Source organism: Mirounga angustirostris, unplaced genomic scaffold, assembly GCF_029215605.1.
Source record: "Mirounga angustirostris isolate CCGP_5_RB_7025 unplaced genomic scaffold, mMirAng1.0.hap1 SCAF_13, whole genome shotgun sequence".
Taxonomy (NCBI): Eukaryota; Metazoa; Chordata; class Mammalia; order Carnivora; family Phocidae; genus Mirounga; species Mirounga angustirostris.
In genome coordinates, this window is record NW_026991721.1 from 88,724,601 (window position 1) to 88,743,258 (window position 18,658).

Sequence of the window (18,658 nt, forward strand, 5' to 3'; positions counted from 1 at the left end):
GCAATTTCCGTTTCTGTTTCCCGTCTCCTTTCAGGCACCACTCATCCCTGGCAGGGTCGTCCTCTGGTTCTTGCTGCTACTTCTCCTCCGAGGCCCCTGCCGAGGCAGCTCGGAGTCCCGACTCTTCTAGTCGGTTGAACAAGCATTCATTTGTGTTTCACCCAGATTTCGCACACACACACACACACACACACTGGAGCCCGTGAGTCATGCTGACAGCTCACAGAGTACGACTCTGGAACAGCCCCCATCCCCTGTCAGCCCCGGGCCTGGTGGCAAGCAGCAGTATCTGGAATACCTCTGATCCCTGCAGACTCGAGGATCCCCCTCTACCAAAGCGAAAAGAGCCACAGGGACCCAGGGATGGGCACCTGACTCCACTGCCCCTCTGATGAAGCTGGTCCCGTCACCGAAGCTTGTGTTCTTGGGGAAGGAATTTGAGATTTGGGAAATCGGGAACTAGAAGAACACATTTCTTGCTACCGTTGAATGAGGGGAGCGCGTACGATGGGCTGAGCCTCTCCCTGTGGGAGCCACAGTTGAAATAGCCCTCTAGTAGTGACAGCATCGAGTAGGATTTATTCAGCAACTGCTCAGGTCACAGGCCTTGTGTGGAAGCAGCTAGCTTGCTCATAACGCACCAGGCGCTGTGCCCAGAACCACCCTTCTCATGTGGCCTTGGACACCCGGCTCGTCTTTTCTCCACCTGTGTGTCTTCCTCATCCTTCCACCTCTCTCTTCCACAAGCTGGGCCGGGACTTCTCCTGTGATCAGGTCATTCAGAGGCACTGCAGCTGAGCCTGGTGCTCCTGTGAAGTCTGGGGATGGAGGGGGTAAAGGTAGCCGGTATCTTAGCCATCTTGGTTTTAAGACCAAGTGTGACACAGGGATCTTTCCAACTCCTGCCTGTCTCCTCTGTGCATATCTGGGGCCCCCCTTGGGGCCTCACGGTGTTGCAGTCACAGTGATGGGGACATTACCTGGGGCATCCGTGGCTGCTTGTGCAGGATCCGAACCTGGGGTGGTGGGTGGTGGTTCGATGCCTATAAAAAACAGACACAAGCAAAGGAGACAGACACCTTAGAGGTGTCCCAGATTGTTCTCAGGACCAGAGACTGAGCATCATGCATGAAACTCAGGACTGCTCTCCTTACATATGAGTAATTACCTTTGGGATAAAATCATGCTCACCTGCTTGTGCCTCCAGGCCCTCCCTTGAATCCCTGTATTGGTCTTCGGCATGGGATGGGGCCTTGTTATTTGGGGTTACATGGGGTGTTGGACTTTGCTCCCTGAGGGTGAAGTGGGAGAGTGCACCTCCCCGGCCTTCCTTTCCCCAACCCCCAGGATGACTGGGGTTCTACACTCACATGGGAACAAGCCACTGGCCGAGGTCTGTAGGAAGAAAGGGTGCAGTACTTGAGCAACTCAGCGTAGGTTCTGGGAAAATAACCCTCCCTTTCCCAACAGACTAGAGACCCCGGAACCCGGGGGGGGGTGGCCCCAGATGCCTAAGGTTGGGAGTTGGAACCCGGATGGACAGCTAGCACTGGGGAGAGGTCACAGTTAAGGAAGAGCCTAGATCCCTTGCCCCGGGGGGGTCTGCATCTCTCCTTGGATAGGTCTAGACCTGGCCCCCTATGGAGTCAAGCATCCCTGCCCTTGAGCTTCCCACTCACAGGGGAAAGCGTCCGGTGCCGGGCAGGGTGCTGGAACGCCAGTAGGAAGGCCACTGTTGCATGTGCCCATTGCACCCAGCACTGCTGGATGGACGCTGAACGGGGCTTCCACCAAGAGGGGAGAACGCTGCTTCCGTGGGTTTGGAGCCATTACTGAGCTTGACAGCAAAGGCTTCGAGGGCAGCACGCAGGCAATGCCCCGTGGTGGGCAACCAAGGGCAAGACCGGAGCCGCAGAACCGGAGGTCAAGTCTCTCCCAAGGAAAGAGGGGCTCTGCATGCCTCGAGTCCCCAGCCGAGTCCCCCATTTCTGGCACAGAAGGCAGCAGGCCAGTTGTCTTGGCAGCTTGGGACTGAAGGGAAGGACGCCATGAAATGCGGAGTTCCCAGGATGGAGAGAGAGCAACGGGAAGCCGAGAGCCCACCTGTGCCCTGGGCAGTGAGATGAGGCACAGAGTTGGGCCCCTACTCTTTTTTTTTTTTTTTAAGATTTTATTTATTTATTTGAGAGAGAGAGAATGGGAGACAGAGAGCATGAGAGGGAAGAGGGTCAGAGGGAGAAGCAGACCCCTCTGCTGAGCAGGGAGCCCGATGCGGGACTCGATCCCGGGACTCCAGGATCATGACCTGAGCCAAAGGCAGTCGCTCAACCAACTGAGCCACCCAGGCGAGTTGGGCCCCTACTCTTACTTAATCACCAGCACCCTGTACCCCCCGCCCCCATCCCCATTTCTTCTGATTCAAGCTGAACTGCGGCTCCTGCCCCTAGGCCTGGGGCCTCCAGGGCCTCCCAGGGAGGGATGGGAAAGACAGCAGTGGAGAATGACCCGAACGGAGGGTGGGGAAAAGGAAAGAGACTGGGATGGAGGCATTCGGTGGGAAGGAGGCAAAGGAACGGAGTAAGGGATGCCCTGTGAGGAGGAAGATGAACCGGGCTTTGGGGTTCTGTTTTGTGGAGAAAGGGTGAGTCCCCCCACGGCGCTGGCCCCAGCACCTGGTGTCTTCACCTCAGAGGGGTGTCCAGCCGTGTGGTGATTCAGAGCCGGGACGCGGAAGGCATAGGGGACACTCGGGTCCACGCCCCCCAGCCTCCGGCCCCTGCTCCCAGGCTCCATGTCCCTGGCCGCTGTCTCCCAGGCCCTGGCTCCTGGGCTTGGGACGCTGGCCCCAGCTGCACCAGGAAGCCCGTCCGGTTCCCGGGGCCCTCGACGGCCCACCGCAGCTGCACCTGTCTCCGGTGCCTCCCGTAGGTCAGGCGGCGGATGGTGACATTGGGAGGAGCTGGCTATCCTGGGGGAGGGGCGGGGACACACACAGGCGCGTGCAACACCCCCCCCTCGCCGCGCCCAACTTTGTTCCTGTTTCGTGGAGAGGCGACCCCTAGCGTGGCGCCACACCGGAGCGTGTAGACTCCATCAGTCCTGTGTCGTTCTGGTCTGTGCTACCCTGGTTTCCTCATCTATAAACTGAGCAAAAGATGATTCTGACAGCAAGGGGAACCGTTGGCCTGCATGCAAGGGTGCGGCGGAGTCACGTTCACATAAGCCCATCTGGGGCCATGCTTGGGAGGGCCTGTCGGGGCCTGCGGAGCTCACGTGTCCAAATTTTGGAGCAGAGGAGTCCTGTGCCTTTCCCCCTAATTCAGGGCCACAGCTGGAGGTTGCCCCTGCCCCTCGCCACACAAACGCCCACTACCCCTGACTCACTCCGGAGCTCCAGCAGGATGCTTCGACTGCTGTTGCCCATGGCATTGCGGGCCACGCGCTGGTAGGCGCCCCTGCGGCGCGCTGGGTCAGCATCCCGGATGCGAAGGTGGAGCTGGGCACCCTCAGGGTGCCGCATGAATCCGGGGGTGCCGGCTTCCACCTGCTGTTGCTGGGGTCCCAGCCACAGGAGCTGGGCAGGCGGCGTGCCCCCCAGGAGGGCGCAGCCCAGCCAGGCCTCCCCCTTCCAGCACGGACACCCGGGGCTGAGCCACTGCCAACCGTGGACCTTCTGCGGGGACAGAGTGGGTAAGGCTGAAAGGGGTCCCCCGCGCCCGGGCTAGTGGGAAGGCTTGGGGGTGAGGCGCTGGCCAGCCGTGGTGGGGAAGGGGAGGGGAAGAGAATGAGGAGACAGGGCCAGAGGAGTTGATAGTGAAGCTTGCCTGGGGCCAGTCTGCTGCCTCTTCCAGGCTCCCATTCTATGCCAGAATCCTACCATCGTCTGCTCCAAGATTCTCTGACAATAATGGTGTGCCCCCATGCCCCTCAGCTACCCCACTCCAGTCTCAGCTCCTGCAGGCCGGGCCCCTGCCTTACTCACCTCTGTATTAACCGCCTCCCTCCCAGCACCTGCCATGGGGCCTCCTTCTCCCTAATGGCCCACCTGTTCCTTGCCCCGGGCACAGGGCTGGGCCCAGAGCAGGTGCTTAGTTTTTATGGACTGAGTCCTAAAGACCCAGAGCTTCAGGTGTTAGTGAATCTCCTAGGATGGAATTTCCAGCCCCGAGACTGAGGGAGGGAAATATTGCCAGTGGAGGGCCTCCTGGGAGCCCCCGGAGACCAAGACGTGAATCATTTTGTGAGAATTGTTATATGTATTGTTATATGAACCTGCTCCTTTGTGTGCTTTTCTCACATTTTTCACATCAATATTTAACTCTTTTTTTCTTGAGTTGGCAATAAATAGGACTGGCGCGGCCAGATGAAGACAGAAAGAAAGCAGACCCAAAACACATAGAGGCAGTGAGAGAGGTAGAGACCTCTGGCGCCTGAAATATCTATCGATGCGAGGCAGGAATATAAGCAGGCACCTCTCATGCAAATTGATGCAAATGAGGGAGACAGAGTCCCCGGGCAGCCAGACGGGAGCTGTCCAACAGCGGGAGCCCCGGCCGCGTGTGACTCGTAGTGTGGCGGGCCCACACTGCCATGTGCTGTAGCAAATGACACCAGATTCTGAGGACAGTAGAATAGGATCCCCATTCATAATTTTTTATTATTATACATTGACGTAATCATATATTGGATATATTGAGTTCAGTAAAACATTTCTCTTGTTTTCTTTTTGCTTTTTCACATGTGGCTATTAGAAAGCTTAAAATTATATATATGGCTCACATTATATTTTTACTGCACAACACAGACCCAGACCAAACCCCCTGATTTTATGGATCAAAAAAACTTGAGTCCCCAGGAGATGAGATGACTCGGTCTCCTGACTCACTTTGCATTCCGGCACAGACAGCCCCCCGAACCCCTCTTCCTGGTTCCGAAGGGCTGCTCTCCTGCCTCCGCCCCAGAACCAAGCCACCAGCCCGACTCACCCGGCTGGAGCCGGCAGTGGGGGTCAGGGACCCTCAGCGGGTGAGTGCCCCGGCAGGTGAACTCTTGGCCAGCCAAGTCTTCCTGAGCCTGCAGGAGGTGGACAGCCTGGGAGCGGCTGCTGCTGTCCATCCAGCCAGCTCAGCAGGGCAGGGGGCTCGCCTCCCAGCCACTCACAGCTCAGCATGATGACCTGGTCTCCGACTGTGGCTGTGATCCAGCAGGTGGGGCTCCAGAGGGGATCCCCTGGACAGGGGAATAATGGCTCAGCATGGCCCTACAGGAGGAGGAAGGGCTTGGTAGGCCTACCCTTTCCCTCCCTCTTTCCTTCCTTCCCTCCTTCCTACCCTCTTTCCCTCCATCCTCCCTTCCTTCCTTGCTTCCCTCCTTCCTTAATTTATTTAGATTTTTATTTATTTATTTTAGAGAAAGAAAAAGAGACAGCACAAGTAGGAGGGGCAGAGGGAGAGGGAGAGACTCTCAAGGAGACTCCATACTGAGTGCAGAGCCCCATGCGGGGCTCAGATCTCATGACCCCGAGATCATGACCTGAGCTGAAACCAAGAGTCAGACATTTGGCCAATTGAGCCACCCAGGTGCCCCCCTTCCTTCATTTATTGCTTCACTCACTCATTCCCCCATTGACTCAGTGACACATTCATTCGTTCATTCACCATTTATGGAGGGCTGACCATGTGCCAGAGAAATTGTGAGAATAGACACCAAGGAAACGATTATAATATAATTTGATGAATGCTTGAGTACAGGTACAAAGACAAACTCTCTGGGGCTTCAGGGAGGAGGACTTTGAGAATAGGCTGGCATTTGAACTTCGTCTTGGGAGGTGGGTAGAAGTTTTCAAAGCAGAAAGAAAGCTAAAGGCACATTTCAAGACCAACCAACACGCAAGAGGGCAGTAATAGTGTGAGGTCAATGACAGCCTGCTGCCCCTGGAGGCTGGGAGACAAGAGGGTGTCACGGGGCTACAAGCCCAAACTGCAGAGGACAGGGCAGTGTGGTGGAGACCGGGCTGGAGTGGAGAGCAGTTGGGAGGGAGGTCTGAGCTGAGTGCTGCCCACCTCCTTGTTACGCGGCAAATCTTGGAGTCTGCGATCTGGAGCCCCACTCCAGATCCCAGTGCCCCTCGAGGGCTCACCCCTGTCCCCCACCCACACCTCTGCCTGGAACATCAGAGCCCTGCTGTGTCCTGAGTCCACTCACACGGCGTGATCCTGCAGAGGGTGGGCAGCGCCAGGGCTGGGGGCCGGCCAGCACAGGTGAAAACGCTGCTGTTGGGGAACTGCGTGGCCGGCTGACTCCAGGTGACGTTGCTGAGAGCAGTAGGGCCGGTTCCCTGGGGCCCTTCCCACTGCAGTGGGGCAGTTGAAAGCCCCCCAGGCCAGGTGCAGACCAAAGTCACAGCCCCGAGGATGGGAAGCACTGCACAGGAGGGCTGCCCCTCAGGGAGATCTGGGTGGAGAAGCGGGTGAGGATGGGGCTGGACAGACTTCGCTGCCAGTGCACGGTGGTCCCCAGGCCCAGCTGGGGGGCCCGGAGGCCACAGGGCGAAGGGTAGGAGAAGTAGGGAGAAGTGGATGGGGGGAAAGATGGATTCCTCTGAGGGGCTGGTGAGCGAAGAGCTGAGCTCTCAGGTCAGGGGGGCAGGGGCTGAGTGGGTGAGCAGGAGTTCGGAGTCCCTGAGGAATCCCAGAGGCCCTTGGAAGCCCCCACCTGGGACGGTTCCCCATCGCCCAGCCTCTTCTTTGCCACTGGGCACTTTGCCTCACCGTCATTTCTCGACCCTTCTCTGTGCCTCAGTTCAGTCCCCAGTCACTTGGGGATGAGGTCCATATAGGGCCAGGGGCTTCCCCTCTCCCTGCCCCTTTCCACAGTTTTCGCCGCCTCTCCCCCTGCTCTGCAACTCGTTCTGCCTCCCACACCTCCCTTCCCCCACGAGGTCGACACGGCTGCCCACGGGGCTGCAGCAGCCCCGGCTGTGAGTGGCCCCTACCCACACATTCGCAGTAGATGGTGAGCCCGATGCTGGTCTGGCTGTGGGTGTCACACATAGTGACTCGGGGGGTTGGATGTAGCCAGGCAGCTCAGGGTCACCTCTTCCCTCTCACTGGCCCAGAAACCCTCCTCATGGAAGCCCAGTGGCTCCACGGTGATTACAGGATTGTCTGGACCATGTGGAGGACAAGGAAGGCTTGTCTCATCTCCTCATTCCTTCACTCACTCAAATAATCTTGGCTGAACTTAACCATCCAGCAAGCGGTATTATGTGCCCACTGTGTCAACCACTGGGCAAGGCCCCCCAGGAACTCAGATTCTGGGGGCCATAAGCACAGTAGAATGTAGGAGCTCTGGGTCCGTGGAGGCAAGCTCCCTAGGCTGTGGGAGGATTCCCGGAGGGACTGAGGGAAGGGGGGACGGCAACTTCTGGCTAGGCGGGAGAAAGGTAGGGCGCCAACCTTCGCCCAGGATCGAGGGGATTCTTGGGACTGGGACGGTTGGCCCCTTTAGACTGGAGAGGGCAGAGAACAGGGTGTGAAGATGCCCCCAGCATGATCCCAGAGCCAGCCCTTCTCACTTCTTTGGGTCACTGCCTTCCCCTCTTTCCCGTGTCCCCTCTTTCTGACTCACAGAAAGGACTGAATCCTCTGCCTACTTCCATTCTGCTCCTCTGTCTTTCCCAAGAACTGCTCACCAGTCTCCTCCATGGTCCTGAGTTTGCAATCCCTCAAACCACCACCCACGAGACAGGACATCGCTAGTCCTGGCTTTTTAAATCCTCTAGACCAGCATTGTCCAACAGATATATACAAGCCACAGATTTTTAAAATTTTCCAGTAGCCAAATCCTGAAAAGGAAAAATAAACCCAACCAAGCAAAAAGCACCAATGGGTTTTAATAATTTTAATATTTTGTATTTAACCAAATACATCCAGATTATTATTTCAATGTATAATCAAATATAAAAATTATTGATGAGCTGTTTTACTATTTTATGTTCTTTTTTAGACTACTAAGTCTTCAAAATCCAGCGTGCATTTGGTAGGCTGAGCACAGCTGTTTGATTCAGGCAAATCTGCCACGCTCAGAGCCTCGCGAATGGCAGCCACGTTGGACAGCGCAGCTCTAGACCGTCCTAGTCTTCTTCCTTCACGCAAAGTTCTAATTCCATTTTTAAATTAATTTTTTTTAATTTGCAAAAGTTCATTAGCTTTATTTGTTCTCTTTACTGAAAGAACTTTTGTCCACTTTTGTATTAAGTTGCTACGTCGTCCTCCTTGCTTGTTTTGGGGTTCCTTGTAAGTTCTGAGAATTGATCCTTTGTTTGCTCTTCATGTACTTTATTTTTTTTAATTTTATTTATTTATTTGAGAGAGAGAGAGAGAGTGCAGGAGCAGGGGAAGGGGCAGAGGGAGAGGGAGAAGCAGATTCCCTGCTGAGTAGGGAGCCCAACGTGGGGCTCAATCCCAGGACCCTGGGATCATGACCTGAGCCGAAGGCAGATGCTGAACCGGCTGAGCCCCCCAGGCACCCCTCTTCAAGTACTTTAAAGACAGACTTCTGATTTCTAACTTGAGGCTCTCAGCCTTTGACTTGGGACCAACTTGCTGCCCTCCCTGCCCACTGTGTCCCTCCTCCCGGTTTCCTCAGGGTTCACTTGGTCCCTGCCAGGCCTTCTGGCTCAACCCAAAGGCAGGCTCCATGGGCCACCCCTTTTACCGTAATTATAGGTAAAATTGTGACTCTGAATGTATGCTCATTTTCCTGGGAAGAGGGGCTCACGACCTGGAAAAGGCTGGAACTCCTGTACTAGATCCGTATCTGGTCCCAGGGGGTACAGTGCCCTGAGGTTCTCACCTACTGGAGCCGCTCAGCAGGCTGGGGCATTGCCGGGGGCCCTGTGGTGTGTCGGGAGGCAGGGTGCAGATGGGAAGGTAGGGGCCAGCCCTGACCACACACCCCCCGCCTCCCCAATCTGACTCACAGATGACATCAAGGAAGGTCCCATCACTGCTCAGCCGGTTGATGGCGTCGTGGGCACTGCATTCGCGCCAGCCCAGGTGTGTCCTGTTGACTGGGTCTAGCTGAAGCCATCGCTCCGTCACCTCCACCAGCTCCTCCTCCAGGCCTCGAGGTGCCTGATGTCTCCAGGCAAACGTCACAGGCTCTGTGCCCTCCCGGACTGCACATGTGGCCACCACGGAGGTCCCCTCCACTGGGGACAAGTCGCTCAGCCTCACCCGAGGCTTTGATGTGGGCATAGGCCAGAGGCAGGAGAGGCCTTGCATTTGTCATTACAGACCCATGCCCGGCTGGGGGGTTGGCCTGCCCACAGGGCCCTGGCTCTCTGTTCCTTGTGAGTCCAGGTGATCTCAGTCCCTGGACGCGAGGTCCTGTGGAACGTGGACCCAGCCCCATGCAATGGGAAGCACATGCAAGTAGAGGCAAAGCAGGATGCAAAGCAACTCAGGTCAGCGGGGTCCCAGCTAGGCCCCTCACCCAGAACGGCCAGAGTGAGGCAGGAGTAGGGGGTGTGCAGCCGGCCCCCGGCCGAGTGCAGGGCCTGGCACGGGAAGCGGCCTCGGGCACCCTCCCCCAGCTCCCGCAGACTCACGGCCCCCAGAGCCGAGGTCCTGGCCTCCACTTTGGACTCCGCCCCATTGGTGACAGCCACAGGCTGGGGAGTCAGCAAGCCCAGGGGAGTGAAGCTCCAGAAGACCACTGGGCAGAGGGGTGTGGGTCCGGAGCCACAAGCCAGCTCCCCAGAGCCATCCCGCACTCCTTGAATGGACGTGGCCTCCCCGTCAGGAGCTCGGTGGGTCGGGCGGGGCTGCCCTAGGGACAGAGAGGCAATGCAAGACGTCGGGACTGGGCTGGGCTCTCCTCCTTCCCCTCCTTGGGCCCCTTCTCCTTCTCCTCGGAGTTGGTGGGGAAGAGACGGTTTCTGAGTGAGCTTCGGAGCTTCCTCTCTGGCTGTGCTGAGGGAGCAGGCGGCCTGGGGGAATCCTTGACTGAGGTCAGGGAACAGGCTGGAGCTGAGGCTCCCATCCCCATGTGCCATCAGACCATTGTGGGGGCTTGATAAAAATAAATACTCCGGGGCTTCATCCCAGACCACGGAGTCAGCATCCCCAGGGCATCAGGGCCCAGGAATCTGTATTTTTAGCAAGCTTCTGGAAGTCAATGTGATGATCAGCCCAAGATTGGGAGATCTGCACGGCCACTGGCAATTCAGGTTCTGGGGGTCTCTGTGTAAAGATTCTAGGGGGATTCCAGACCCACTATAGCAGAGAAAGGTGACACCAGCCTGCCATCAGCCCATCCAGCATTCAGTGGTCAACTGCTAATTATGGGTTGGCCTGCCCACAGGGCCCTGGCTCTCCGTTCCTTGTGAGTCCAGGTGATCTCAGTCCTGCCCCGTACCAGGCACCAGGGTTATAATGACAAATGAGCCGCCCCATCCCTGCTCTCTGGAGCTTTCAGTCAATCAGGGAGTGTGACATGAAACAGTCATTACGGTGTTCTTTTCTGCTCAGGACCTAGCATGGAAGCCCAGCATGTGCCTGAGCCCCACGTTCTCCTGTCCCCCTGTGGCCAGGTAACTATAACGTGCTGAGCTTCAGCACACGTGGACGACAGTAAACGCCTCAGATGACAAACAAGGCACAGGAATGATTCATACTAGCTTCCGTTTGTTGACTGCATCCGTTGTGCGAGGCCCTGAACCCCCGTTACCTGTTGACCTTAACTGTCACAGTAATCACATCCCCCTGAGACTCTGAGCGTGAAGTCACTTTGTCTAGAACCACACGGTAGGTGGCGGAGCTGGGAGTGGAGCCTAGCTCCCCATCTCAGGCTCTCCCCACTGCTCCCAGCTTCTCCAGAGAGAGAAGAGAAGACAGGCATTAAGCTGGAGGGAAGGGACCAAGGGCAAAATTCTGCCATTCACTTGATCAAGAAGAACAACACTTAACCCAGAAGGAAGCTGCTTCTTCCCAACCCTGTGGACACTGCTCCGGCCCAAGCTACCAGCATCTCTCAGCTAGACTGTTGGTCTCCCAAGGGCTCTCAGCAACCTGAAGACCATCCGCTTTGGAAGGAACAGTTGGAAACCCGGATCTGACCATGTCGCTCCATGCTTACCACCCGACAGTGGCTGTCGGGACAAGCCCAGACTTGGGAGGGTAAGGCAACGTGCTCTCTCTGCTCCAGCCCTGCCTCCTCCGCCTGGCACAGAGTGGTCGCTCAGGGCACGCTGGCTAAGGTCTAGTGGATAAACAAACTTGGTGGACTTCATTGAATGGCCATGCAAGTGTTAAAGGGAGATCCCGAGGAAGACAGGTGGAGAAATAGCAGGATGTGAGTGGGGAGTGGACCACCACGGGGGGTGGCCTGAGTGTCACTCACCAGAGGCCCCCACATGCAGAAGGCAGAGGGGTGTCAGCAGCAGGAGCTTGAGCGGCCTGGGCAGAGCCCTCGGACCCACCACGGCTTCATCTCCCTGGGTAGCTGTCCATCTGGGGCTCCTGCCTGACACTCGGCACTCTCTCTCCAGAGCAAAGCCCAGCCCCAGAAGGATTGCCAACCTCAGCCTTCTGCCACCTCCACCCCCGCTCTCCTGTTACCCTCACTGGCCCGATGACAAGTGAATTATTTACCAGATGATTCACTCCATCCATAATGCAGAGCTGGGGAGGTCAAGACCTGGCTGGGACAGACCTACGGGACACCCTCTGAGCTCCCTGCATTTTCATTTTAATGATAGTATAAAATCAGTCACTGAGGGACACCTGGGTGGCTCAGACAGTTAAGCGGCTGCCTTCGGCTCAGGTCATGATCCCAGGGTCCTGGGATCGAGTCCCGCATCGGGCTCCTTGCTCAGCAGGGAGCCTGCTTCTCCCTCTGCCTGCAGCTCCCCCTGCTTGTGCTCTCGCTCACTCTCTCGCGCCTATGCTCTCTCTCTCTAGCAAATGAATAAATAAAATCTTTAAAGTAAATAAATAAATAAATAAAATAAAATTAGTCACTGAGCATAGAGTTGAAAGAGGCCCTAGTCTCAGTGAGTCCAACCACCTGCCCGGCGTGGAAGCCCTGCGTGCAGTCCTCCGGACCTCAGAGTCGAGGAGATTCAAACACACCTTCCAATGCCCTTCCTCCCCTCTGTGTTTTGCTCATGGTTTGTTGGGAGAAGCCGGTAGAGGGTGGAAGGAGCTCGGGGGTGAAACACAATGCCAGAGTTCGGGTTTGACTGACGCACTACGAAACTAGGAAATTTCTGAACCTCTGAACTTTCATTTCTTTGCAGATAAATGGGATGATAACACCTTCTTTCTTGTAAAGATTATTGTGGATATCAAGTGAAAACTTTGTGTTAGCATATGAGAGCATGCTTGGGTGCTAGTAATGTCCTATTTCTTGAGTTGGATAGGGGTTAGAGTTCATCAAGCTGTACATTTTTGTTGTATAAACTTTTATGTATGTTTGATAAAACTCTCTCTCTTGCACGGACACACGTACACTTGCATACACACGCGCACACGCTTGGGCAAACAGTGCCCAGCACGTAGTCGGTGCACCTTCACTTCCCCAGTCAGATCTATCTACGAAGCCCAGACCCTGATGCCGGAGCAGAGACCAGCTCTCCCGCTTCCCTAGCGGCCTATGAGACAGCCTGACGTGAAGTCAGTTTTCCATCCTCTGGGGTTGGGTGTAGGGTGAGATTCCTGGACCCCAGTGAGATGCGGGATCTGATGTCTGCTGTCAGCTTCATCAGGGCTCAGCTGGGACAGGAGCTGAGTGCCCCTCTGGCTCCTCCTGGGCCCAGAGGTGCCCACCATGGCTCTCTCGGCTTCTCACTTGTCCTAGGATAGTGGACAGACCCCTGTCCCATTCTCATTCAACCCTTCCATGCCCTCCTTAGGGTCATGAGCCCCTAGTCCCTCCTAACTTGGCTTCGAACAGAATGGCAGATGGTCCCTGGGATTCAGGCTCCCATGTAAGGGAGACTCTGGAAGGGAGAGTCAGGGAAGAAGGTGTATTAGGACTCTCCAGAGGAACAGAACTGATAGGATGTGTGTGTATATAGAAAAAGAGATTTATTATAAGATCTGCAGTCAGCAAGCTGGAGACCCAGCAGGGCCTATGATGTAAGTTCCAGTTTGAAAACTGGCAAGCTTCAGACCAAGAAGTGCTAATGCTTCAGTCCACGTCCAAAAGCAGAAAAAGACTGATGTCGCAGCTCAAAGCAGTCAGGCAGAAGGAGTGCTCTCTTATTTGGGGGAAGGTCAACCTTTTTGTTCTATCCAGGCCTTCAACTGATTGGATGAGACCCACCCACATGGTATGGTGGGGGGCAATCTGCTTTACTCAGTCCACCCATTCAAATGTTAATCTCATCTAGAAACATCTTCACAGACACACTCAGAATAATGTTTGACCAAGTATCTGGCCACCCTGTGGCCCAGTGAAGTTGACATATAAAATTAGCTTTCCCCCCACCCCCAGCCAGGGCAGAGTGCAGTCCCATCTGGAAGGGAAGAGGAGGCATGATCAGAATGGGAGAGCAGGTCCAGGTCTCCTGTCTCTGATGCTGTGGGAGCTCAGGGACCAGGAGAGGAAAGGTCTTCCATTTTAGAAAGACAAGAAAGTACGGTGGTTAGAACATAGCTTTGCCTCTCCATTATCATGTGATCTTAGCCTGTGACTTATCCCCTCTGAGCCTGAGAAGAATAAATGAGGTTACGCATATAGAGCACCTGCCTATTAAAATTATTTATGCGCCTTGATCTGAGGAATGTGAACAATTAATTCAACAAACATTTCTTGAGCATCTGCTAAGTGCAAGGCACCATGCTGTATATGGCAGGACACCTCCCATTCTCCCTACTCCTCTTTCCCAAAGAACATCAGCCAAGCCAGGGTAACCTGGTACTGTGCTTTGCTCTGGGCATGCTCAGTGCCTAGGCCCAGGGGCAGGTGAGGCTGTAGGCCCCCCAGGTTTTGGTGCCCACTTCCCATCTTCCCCTCCTGCTCAAGTGGACGCAGACCCCCTCACTGTGGGGCTTCCATTGACAGCCTACCTGGGTCCCAAGGGCTCACATCAATACCTGCATCATTGCTCTGGGAGATCCTGGAGGGAGGAAGAGGGGATGGTGTGGAGTTAGGAGCGATGAGAGGCCAACACTGGAGTGTTCTCCCAGCTCAACTTAGAAGAGGTTACAAGGATGGACTTGGGGATCCAGACTCTTGAGTTGAGTGGAAATTTTGGAGAACCAGGCTGAGGGCTCTGAATGGGTGAGATCTGCAGCCTTCTGGGAAGATGGCCCTTCAGCCCTCCCGTTGACCAACAGTGGGTGGGCATTGCAAGAGCCGCGTGACCCCGGGCAAGCAACGCGCCCTGAGCTTCCTTGTCTGCGTCTTTCAAGCGAGCATAATACTGACTACACCTTCAAGTTGTTGGACAGATAAGATGCGACCACACATATCAAGCACCTTGTAAGCACCTAGCACCGAGCATACACTCAATAAACATTCATTCTTGCCCTCTTTCTGTTTAGGGTGAACTAGAATCTGCTTCCCTCATACTTCTAATGTCTGCGTTGAGTTCTTTCACTAAAACTTGGCAAAACTATTCATTACCCCCTTCCAAATGAAAGTCATTCGAAATTTGACACAGCATGTCCCGTCTTTTTATTCTCTACCTAAATAATAATACGAGTTACCATTTCTCGCCAGGCGTGTGCTGTGTTCTCCACACTCCATGTAATAGTATTGCTATCCACATTTTACCAACGGGTTCAGACTCTCTCCACTATTTTCCCTGCGCGCTCCTTGTAGCTCCATCCTTTTGGCCATTCTCCAGCTGGTCCCCACCTGAGACTGTCCCCTCAGGGCTGGTCAGGGGCCTATGGAACCGCTAGGTCCCTTGTCTGTCTCACAGGAAGACTCAAAATCTCTCTCCAGTTACATACTGTGATGGAGTTTTGTTTATCCATCCAGTTAACATTTATTTCTGCGTGCCTGCGTCCTCACCCAGGCCCACGAGGAAGTCTGGACAGAACTTCGTATTCTGAGAGGAAATGGCGGCTCCATGGGGGCTCCCCAGGTCTTTTGAGGAGCTAGTGGTCCGGCGACAATGGGCACTCAGGTTTCCGGGCTGTTGCCTCACTTTCTGGCAAACGTGGGCCTCACTGTGGGCAGTGGCACGTCCTGCTTCTCCAGCGGGTTGTGACCATTTTTGAATCCTGGTTCTGAAACCTCGGGCTTTTGGGGGAGCAGAAGGTGGAAGGATAGGGGCAGCTAGACTGGAGCAGAGGAAGCAGATGCTCCTGGAAATAAATGGCTTTTCCACGTGTGTCCATGTGTGCCTTGTCAGAGGCCGCCCAGAGGCCCCCTGGGGAGCCCGGCAGGAGATGAGCCAAGGGCTGGAGAGGAAATGGGCCAGAGGCTCTGCAGCCCTACACGGCTCCCACTGTGTTCCTGGCTGAGAGGAGGAGGGGGAGGGCAAGCGGGACAGAGGGCCCGGCAGGGGTCACCGCTTAGTCACTTTGTTAACTGCTCTTTGGAGACCAGAGAGGAAATGAATGAGGCCCTAGGTAAAGGGGTGAAGAAAGGGAGACCAGCAGACCAGGGCAGGCAGACAGGGGAGGCAGGGAGGCAGGGGAGGACGAGGTCGAGGCACAGAGATGGTGGCTAGAGTCCCCGCTGGGACACAGGAAGGAGGCCTGGTTTCCATGCCAGTTTTGCCTGGTAGCTAACCCTCCTTCTGTCTGCTTTACCATTCCTGGAGACTTTCACAGCCAGCTACCCCACCCCCCACCCCACCCCCGTGCCACTGTGACCAGGACACTCCGTTTCTCCAGGCCTCTGTTTCCCGATCCGTTAAAAACGGGTTGTCATGCTGGCCCAGGGCTTCTCGGGGCTGTTACAAGAGCTGGAGGCTGGGTGCGCAGAGCACTGTGCAAACACGGGGGTGTGGAAAGAGCAGAGCTTGGAACCAGGTCAGCGTTCAGATCCCAGCTCTGTGGCTCACCAGCCGAGGGACCCCAAGCACGTTCCTTCCCCACTGCAGGTCTCAGGTCTTCCCTGAAAATGAGGCTGATTCTTTATGAGACAACACTAGAGAAAGGTTATTAACTCTGTTTTGTGAGATAATAGTTTTGCAATTACTAAGACAATGTTTCTACTTTTCTTCATACTGAAACATTCGGGGATGAGATGTAAGGGTGTCTTCCGTTTACTCTATGAGACTTCTGCAAAAATGAATCCGATGAAGCTTTAGCCAGGTCTTCAGTTCTGCGTTGCCTCGAGGATGTTTGCAGAGCAGATGCAAAAGCTGCTTCAGGGGCGCCTGGGTGGCTCAGTCATTAAGCATCTGCCTTCGGCTCAGGTCATGATCCCTGGGTCCTGGGATCGAGCCCCGCATCGGGCTCCCTGCTCGGCGGGAAGCCTGCTTCTCCCTCTCCTCCTCTCCCTGCTTGGGTTCTCTCTCTCACTGTCTCTCTCTGTCAAATAAATAAATAAAGTCTTAAAAAAAAAAAAGCTGCTTCATCCCCAAGTTAACATTTTTTTATTTTTTAGAAGCATGAAATCACTGAAAAGTTGTGTTAGGTGTTCTCCGTGAAGTGGTAAGACGGAGTAAGGAGAATGCCTTTGGTGGCAGTTGAAGAGACTTCCCTGTTTGGGGACAGGTTAGAGGTCCCTGGGTCCCTGGAAGAGGATGAACCTCGAGAGGCCAGGCCCATGACCCACAAGGGCAGAGAAATGGGAAGTCCCCCGGAGCTCGGCCAGTGAAAAGGTCAGCAGCAACCACGATGGGCCCGGGGTTAGAACCATCTCCCTATTTTTGGTACTTTGTACATAAGCCTCGATGATTCTGGTGGGGCTCTGGGGTGGGGGCAGGGTCCCAGGAATGGAGTCAGCTTTACCTGAATTTAATAGAGTGAGATTCACACCCACTTCCCTGCTATGATGATCATGTTGTCGCTGTTATTACTATGAAATAGACCAGAGCCGGGGACGTGACGCCAGGCGAACAGTGTGTGAGGCTCCCTGCTTCAGGGACAGGAACTTAGGAATGGCTGAGGCTCCTCCCCAGAAAAGGTTCCAGGCTCTTCCCCGCTGTAGCTGGCAAAGGGGCTCCCGCCATGCCTGGAGTCACGGCAGGAGACACGTTGTTGTGGCTCAGGGCCTTGTCAGAGAACATGGCCTTGTCTGGACCCAGTAGATATCTGTCTGGACAAGGCCGGGGGAGCTGGCCGGGCACTTGAGGTCTGTGGAGGAAGCCAAGGCCCAAGGAAACCGCTTGTCTCTCCCTCTCCATCTGCAGGCCTGGCCAGCACCCCTCTCCCGCTCCCTTGCCCTGCCCCACCCCCCCAAACCTGGCGAGATTCTCCAAGTTCCCTGGCTGGGGAGCAGGAAGGAGTAGGGAGTTTCCAGAATGTCTCTGTAGAGCTCCTGGGGGAGGCTTGCAAACTGGAAATTGTCAGCCGTCTCCTTGACAACCAGCAGCCAAATAATTCTGGGAAAGGAGGAGGGAGGGGAGTTCCCTGTGGGGCGGCCAAGAGAAGCAGCCCTCAGCCCCCAGAAAACTTCCATGCCCCATTACCTGTGTCAGCTGGGGTCCAGTCAGGAGACAGAAATCACACCAGTCAGTTGAAAAAAGGATAAAGAATTGATAACTAGTGCTCAGGTGTCCTGGGGAAACCAGACGAAGAGGCTGTAGCTACTAGCCCTTAGACATTTGAGGAGGGACCCAGAGCTCTGGGGAGGAGGCTCTGCGTGGGAAGGAAGGACGTCCAGGCTTATGCCCAGACCTCCGAGGAAGGGGCACTTGGAGCAGAAGTGTGGGGTGCGTGGTGGATGGTGAAGCTGTGCGTGTTGGAGAAGCTGCAAGCATTCAGCTGCTACCTCGGGATGGGCCTGCTGCTGGGGTGAAGGTGGTCGGGGTTCTGCTCACAGGGAACACTCAGATGCAAAGGGAAGGAACGAACGCGTTTACCCTTCCTCCTCTGGCCCGCGAGCTTCCCTAAAGTGGCTCTGGTTGCAAGGATCAAATAGGGAACAGCAGGCAAGCAGAAATGGGATTCGCAGGGCCCAAGGCCACCTTCCCAAAGCAGTGTATCAAGGATAGGTCTGAAGCGGAGAAGCCAGAACCTTAAAGTATTATGAGTCACCGCAGCGTGGGAAATTCCCGTCTTCCAGCCCCAGCTTTACTGAAAAGAGCAGTGCCGAGCACATAGTAGATGCTCATCTAATATCGTCCGGCCTCTGCCACGGTTGACTCCTGAGCGGGGACATGGGCAGGCTTTCCCGGACTTACTCTGGCTTGTCTTGAAAAGTTACCGACATTCACAGGCTGTGACAGCTGGAAAGGACTTGTATAATGGTAAGGATGAAAACAATGAAAAATTAGGTAAGAGCGGCCTTAGGAACACTGACTCTAAATCACTGTGATCAAATCATACATTAAGGGTAAAGGACAAGATAAATAGATCCAGGGGACAGAAAATGAACCGGGGACAGAAAATGAACCAAGTCCAGAAATCTACCCCAGTACATATGGATAATATACAATAAAAGTGCCATTTCAAACCAGTGGGGAAAAGGATGGTTTATTTCATAAATTGTGTAGGCACACTGGCTCCCCGAAAGAAACAGA

General features: G+C 55.0%; 1 protein-coding gene across 1 annotated transcript; it reads right to left on the minus strand.

The window, feature by feature from the left end:
• Window positions 1-779: 779 nt before the first annotated feature.
• VSIG10L2 (V-set and immunoglobulin domain containing 10 like 2) lies at window positions 780-14,853 on the minus strand. The gene is given in 17 exon segments (XM_064575865.1): window positions 780-818; window positions 981-1,043; window positions 1,680-1,740; window positions 1,742-1,784; window positions 2,673-2,849; window positions 2,852-2,968; window positions 3,385-3,620; window positions 3,622-3,673; window positions 4,986-5,098; window positions 5,100-5,229; window positions 6,205-6,453; window positions 7,007-7,047; window positions 7,049-7,202; window positions 8,984-9,259; window positions 9,499-9,834; window positions 11,407-11,617; window positions 14,788-14,853. Coding segments are annotated over 17 exon segments (2,364 nt in total).
• Window positions 14,854-18,658: the final 3,805 nt, after the last annotated feature.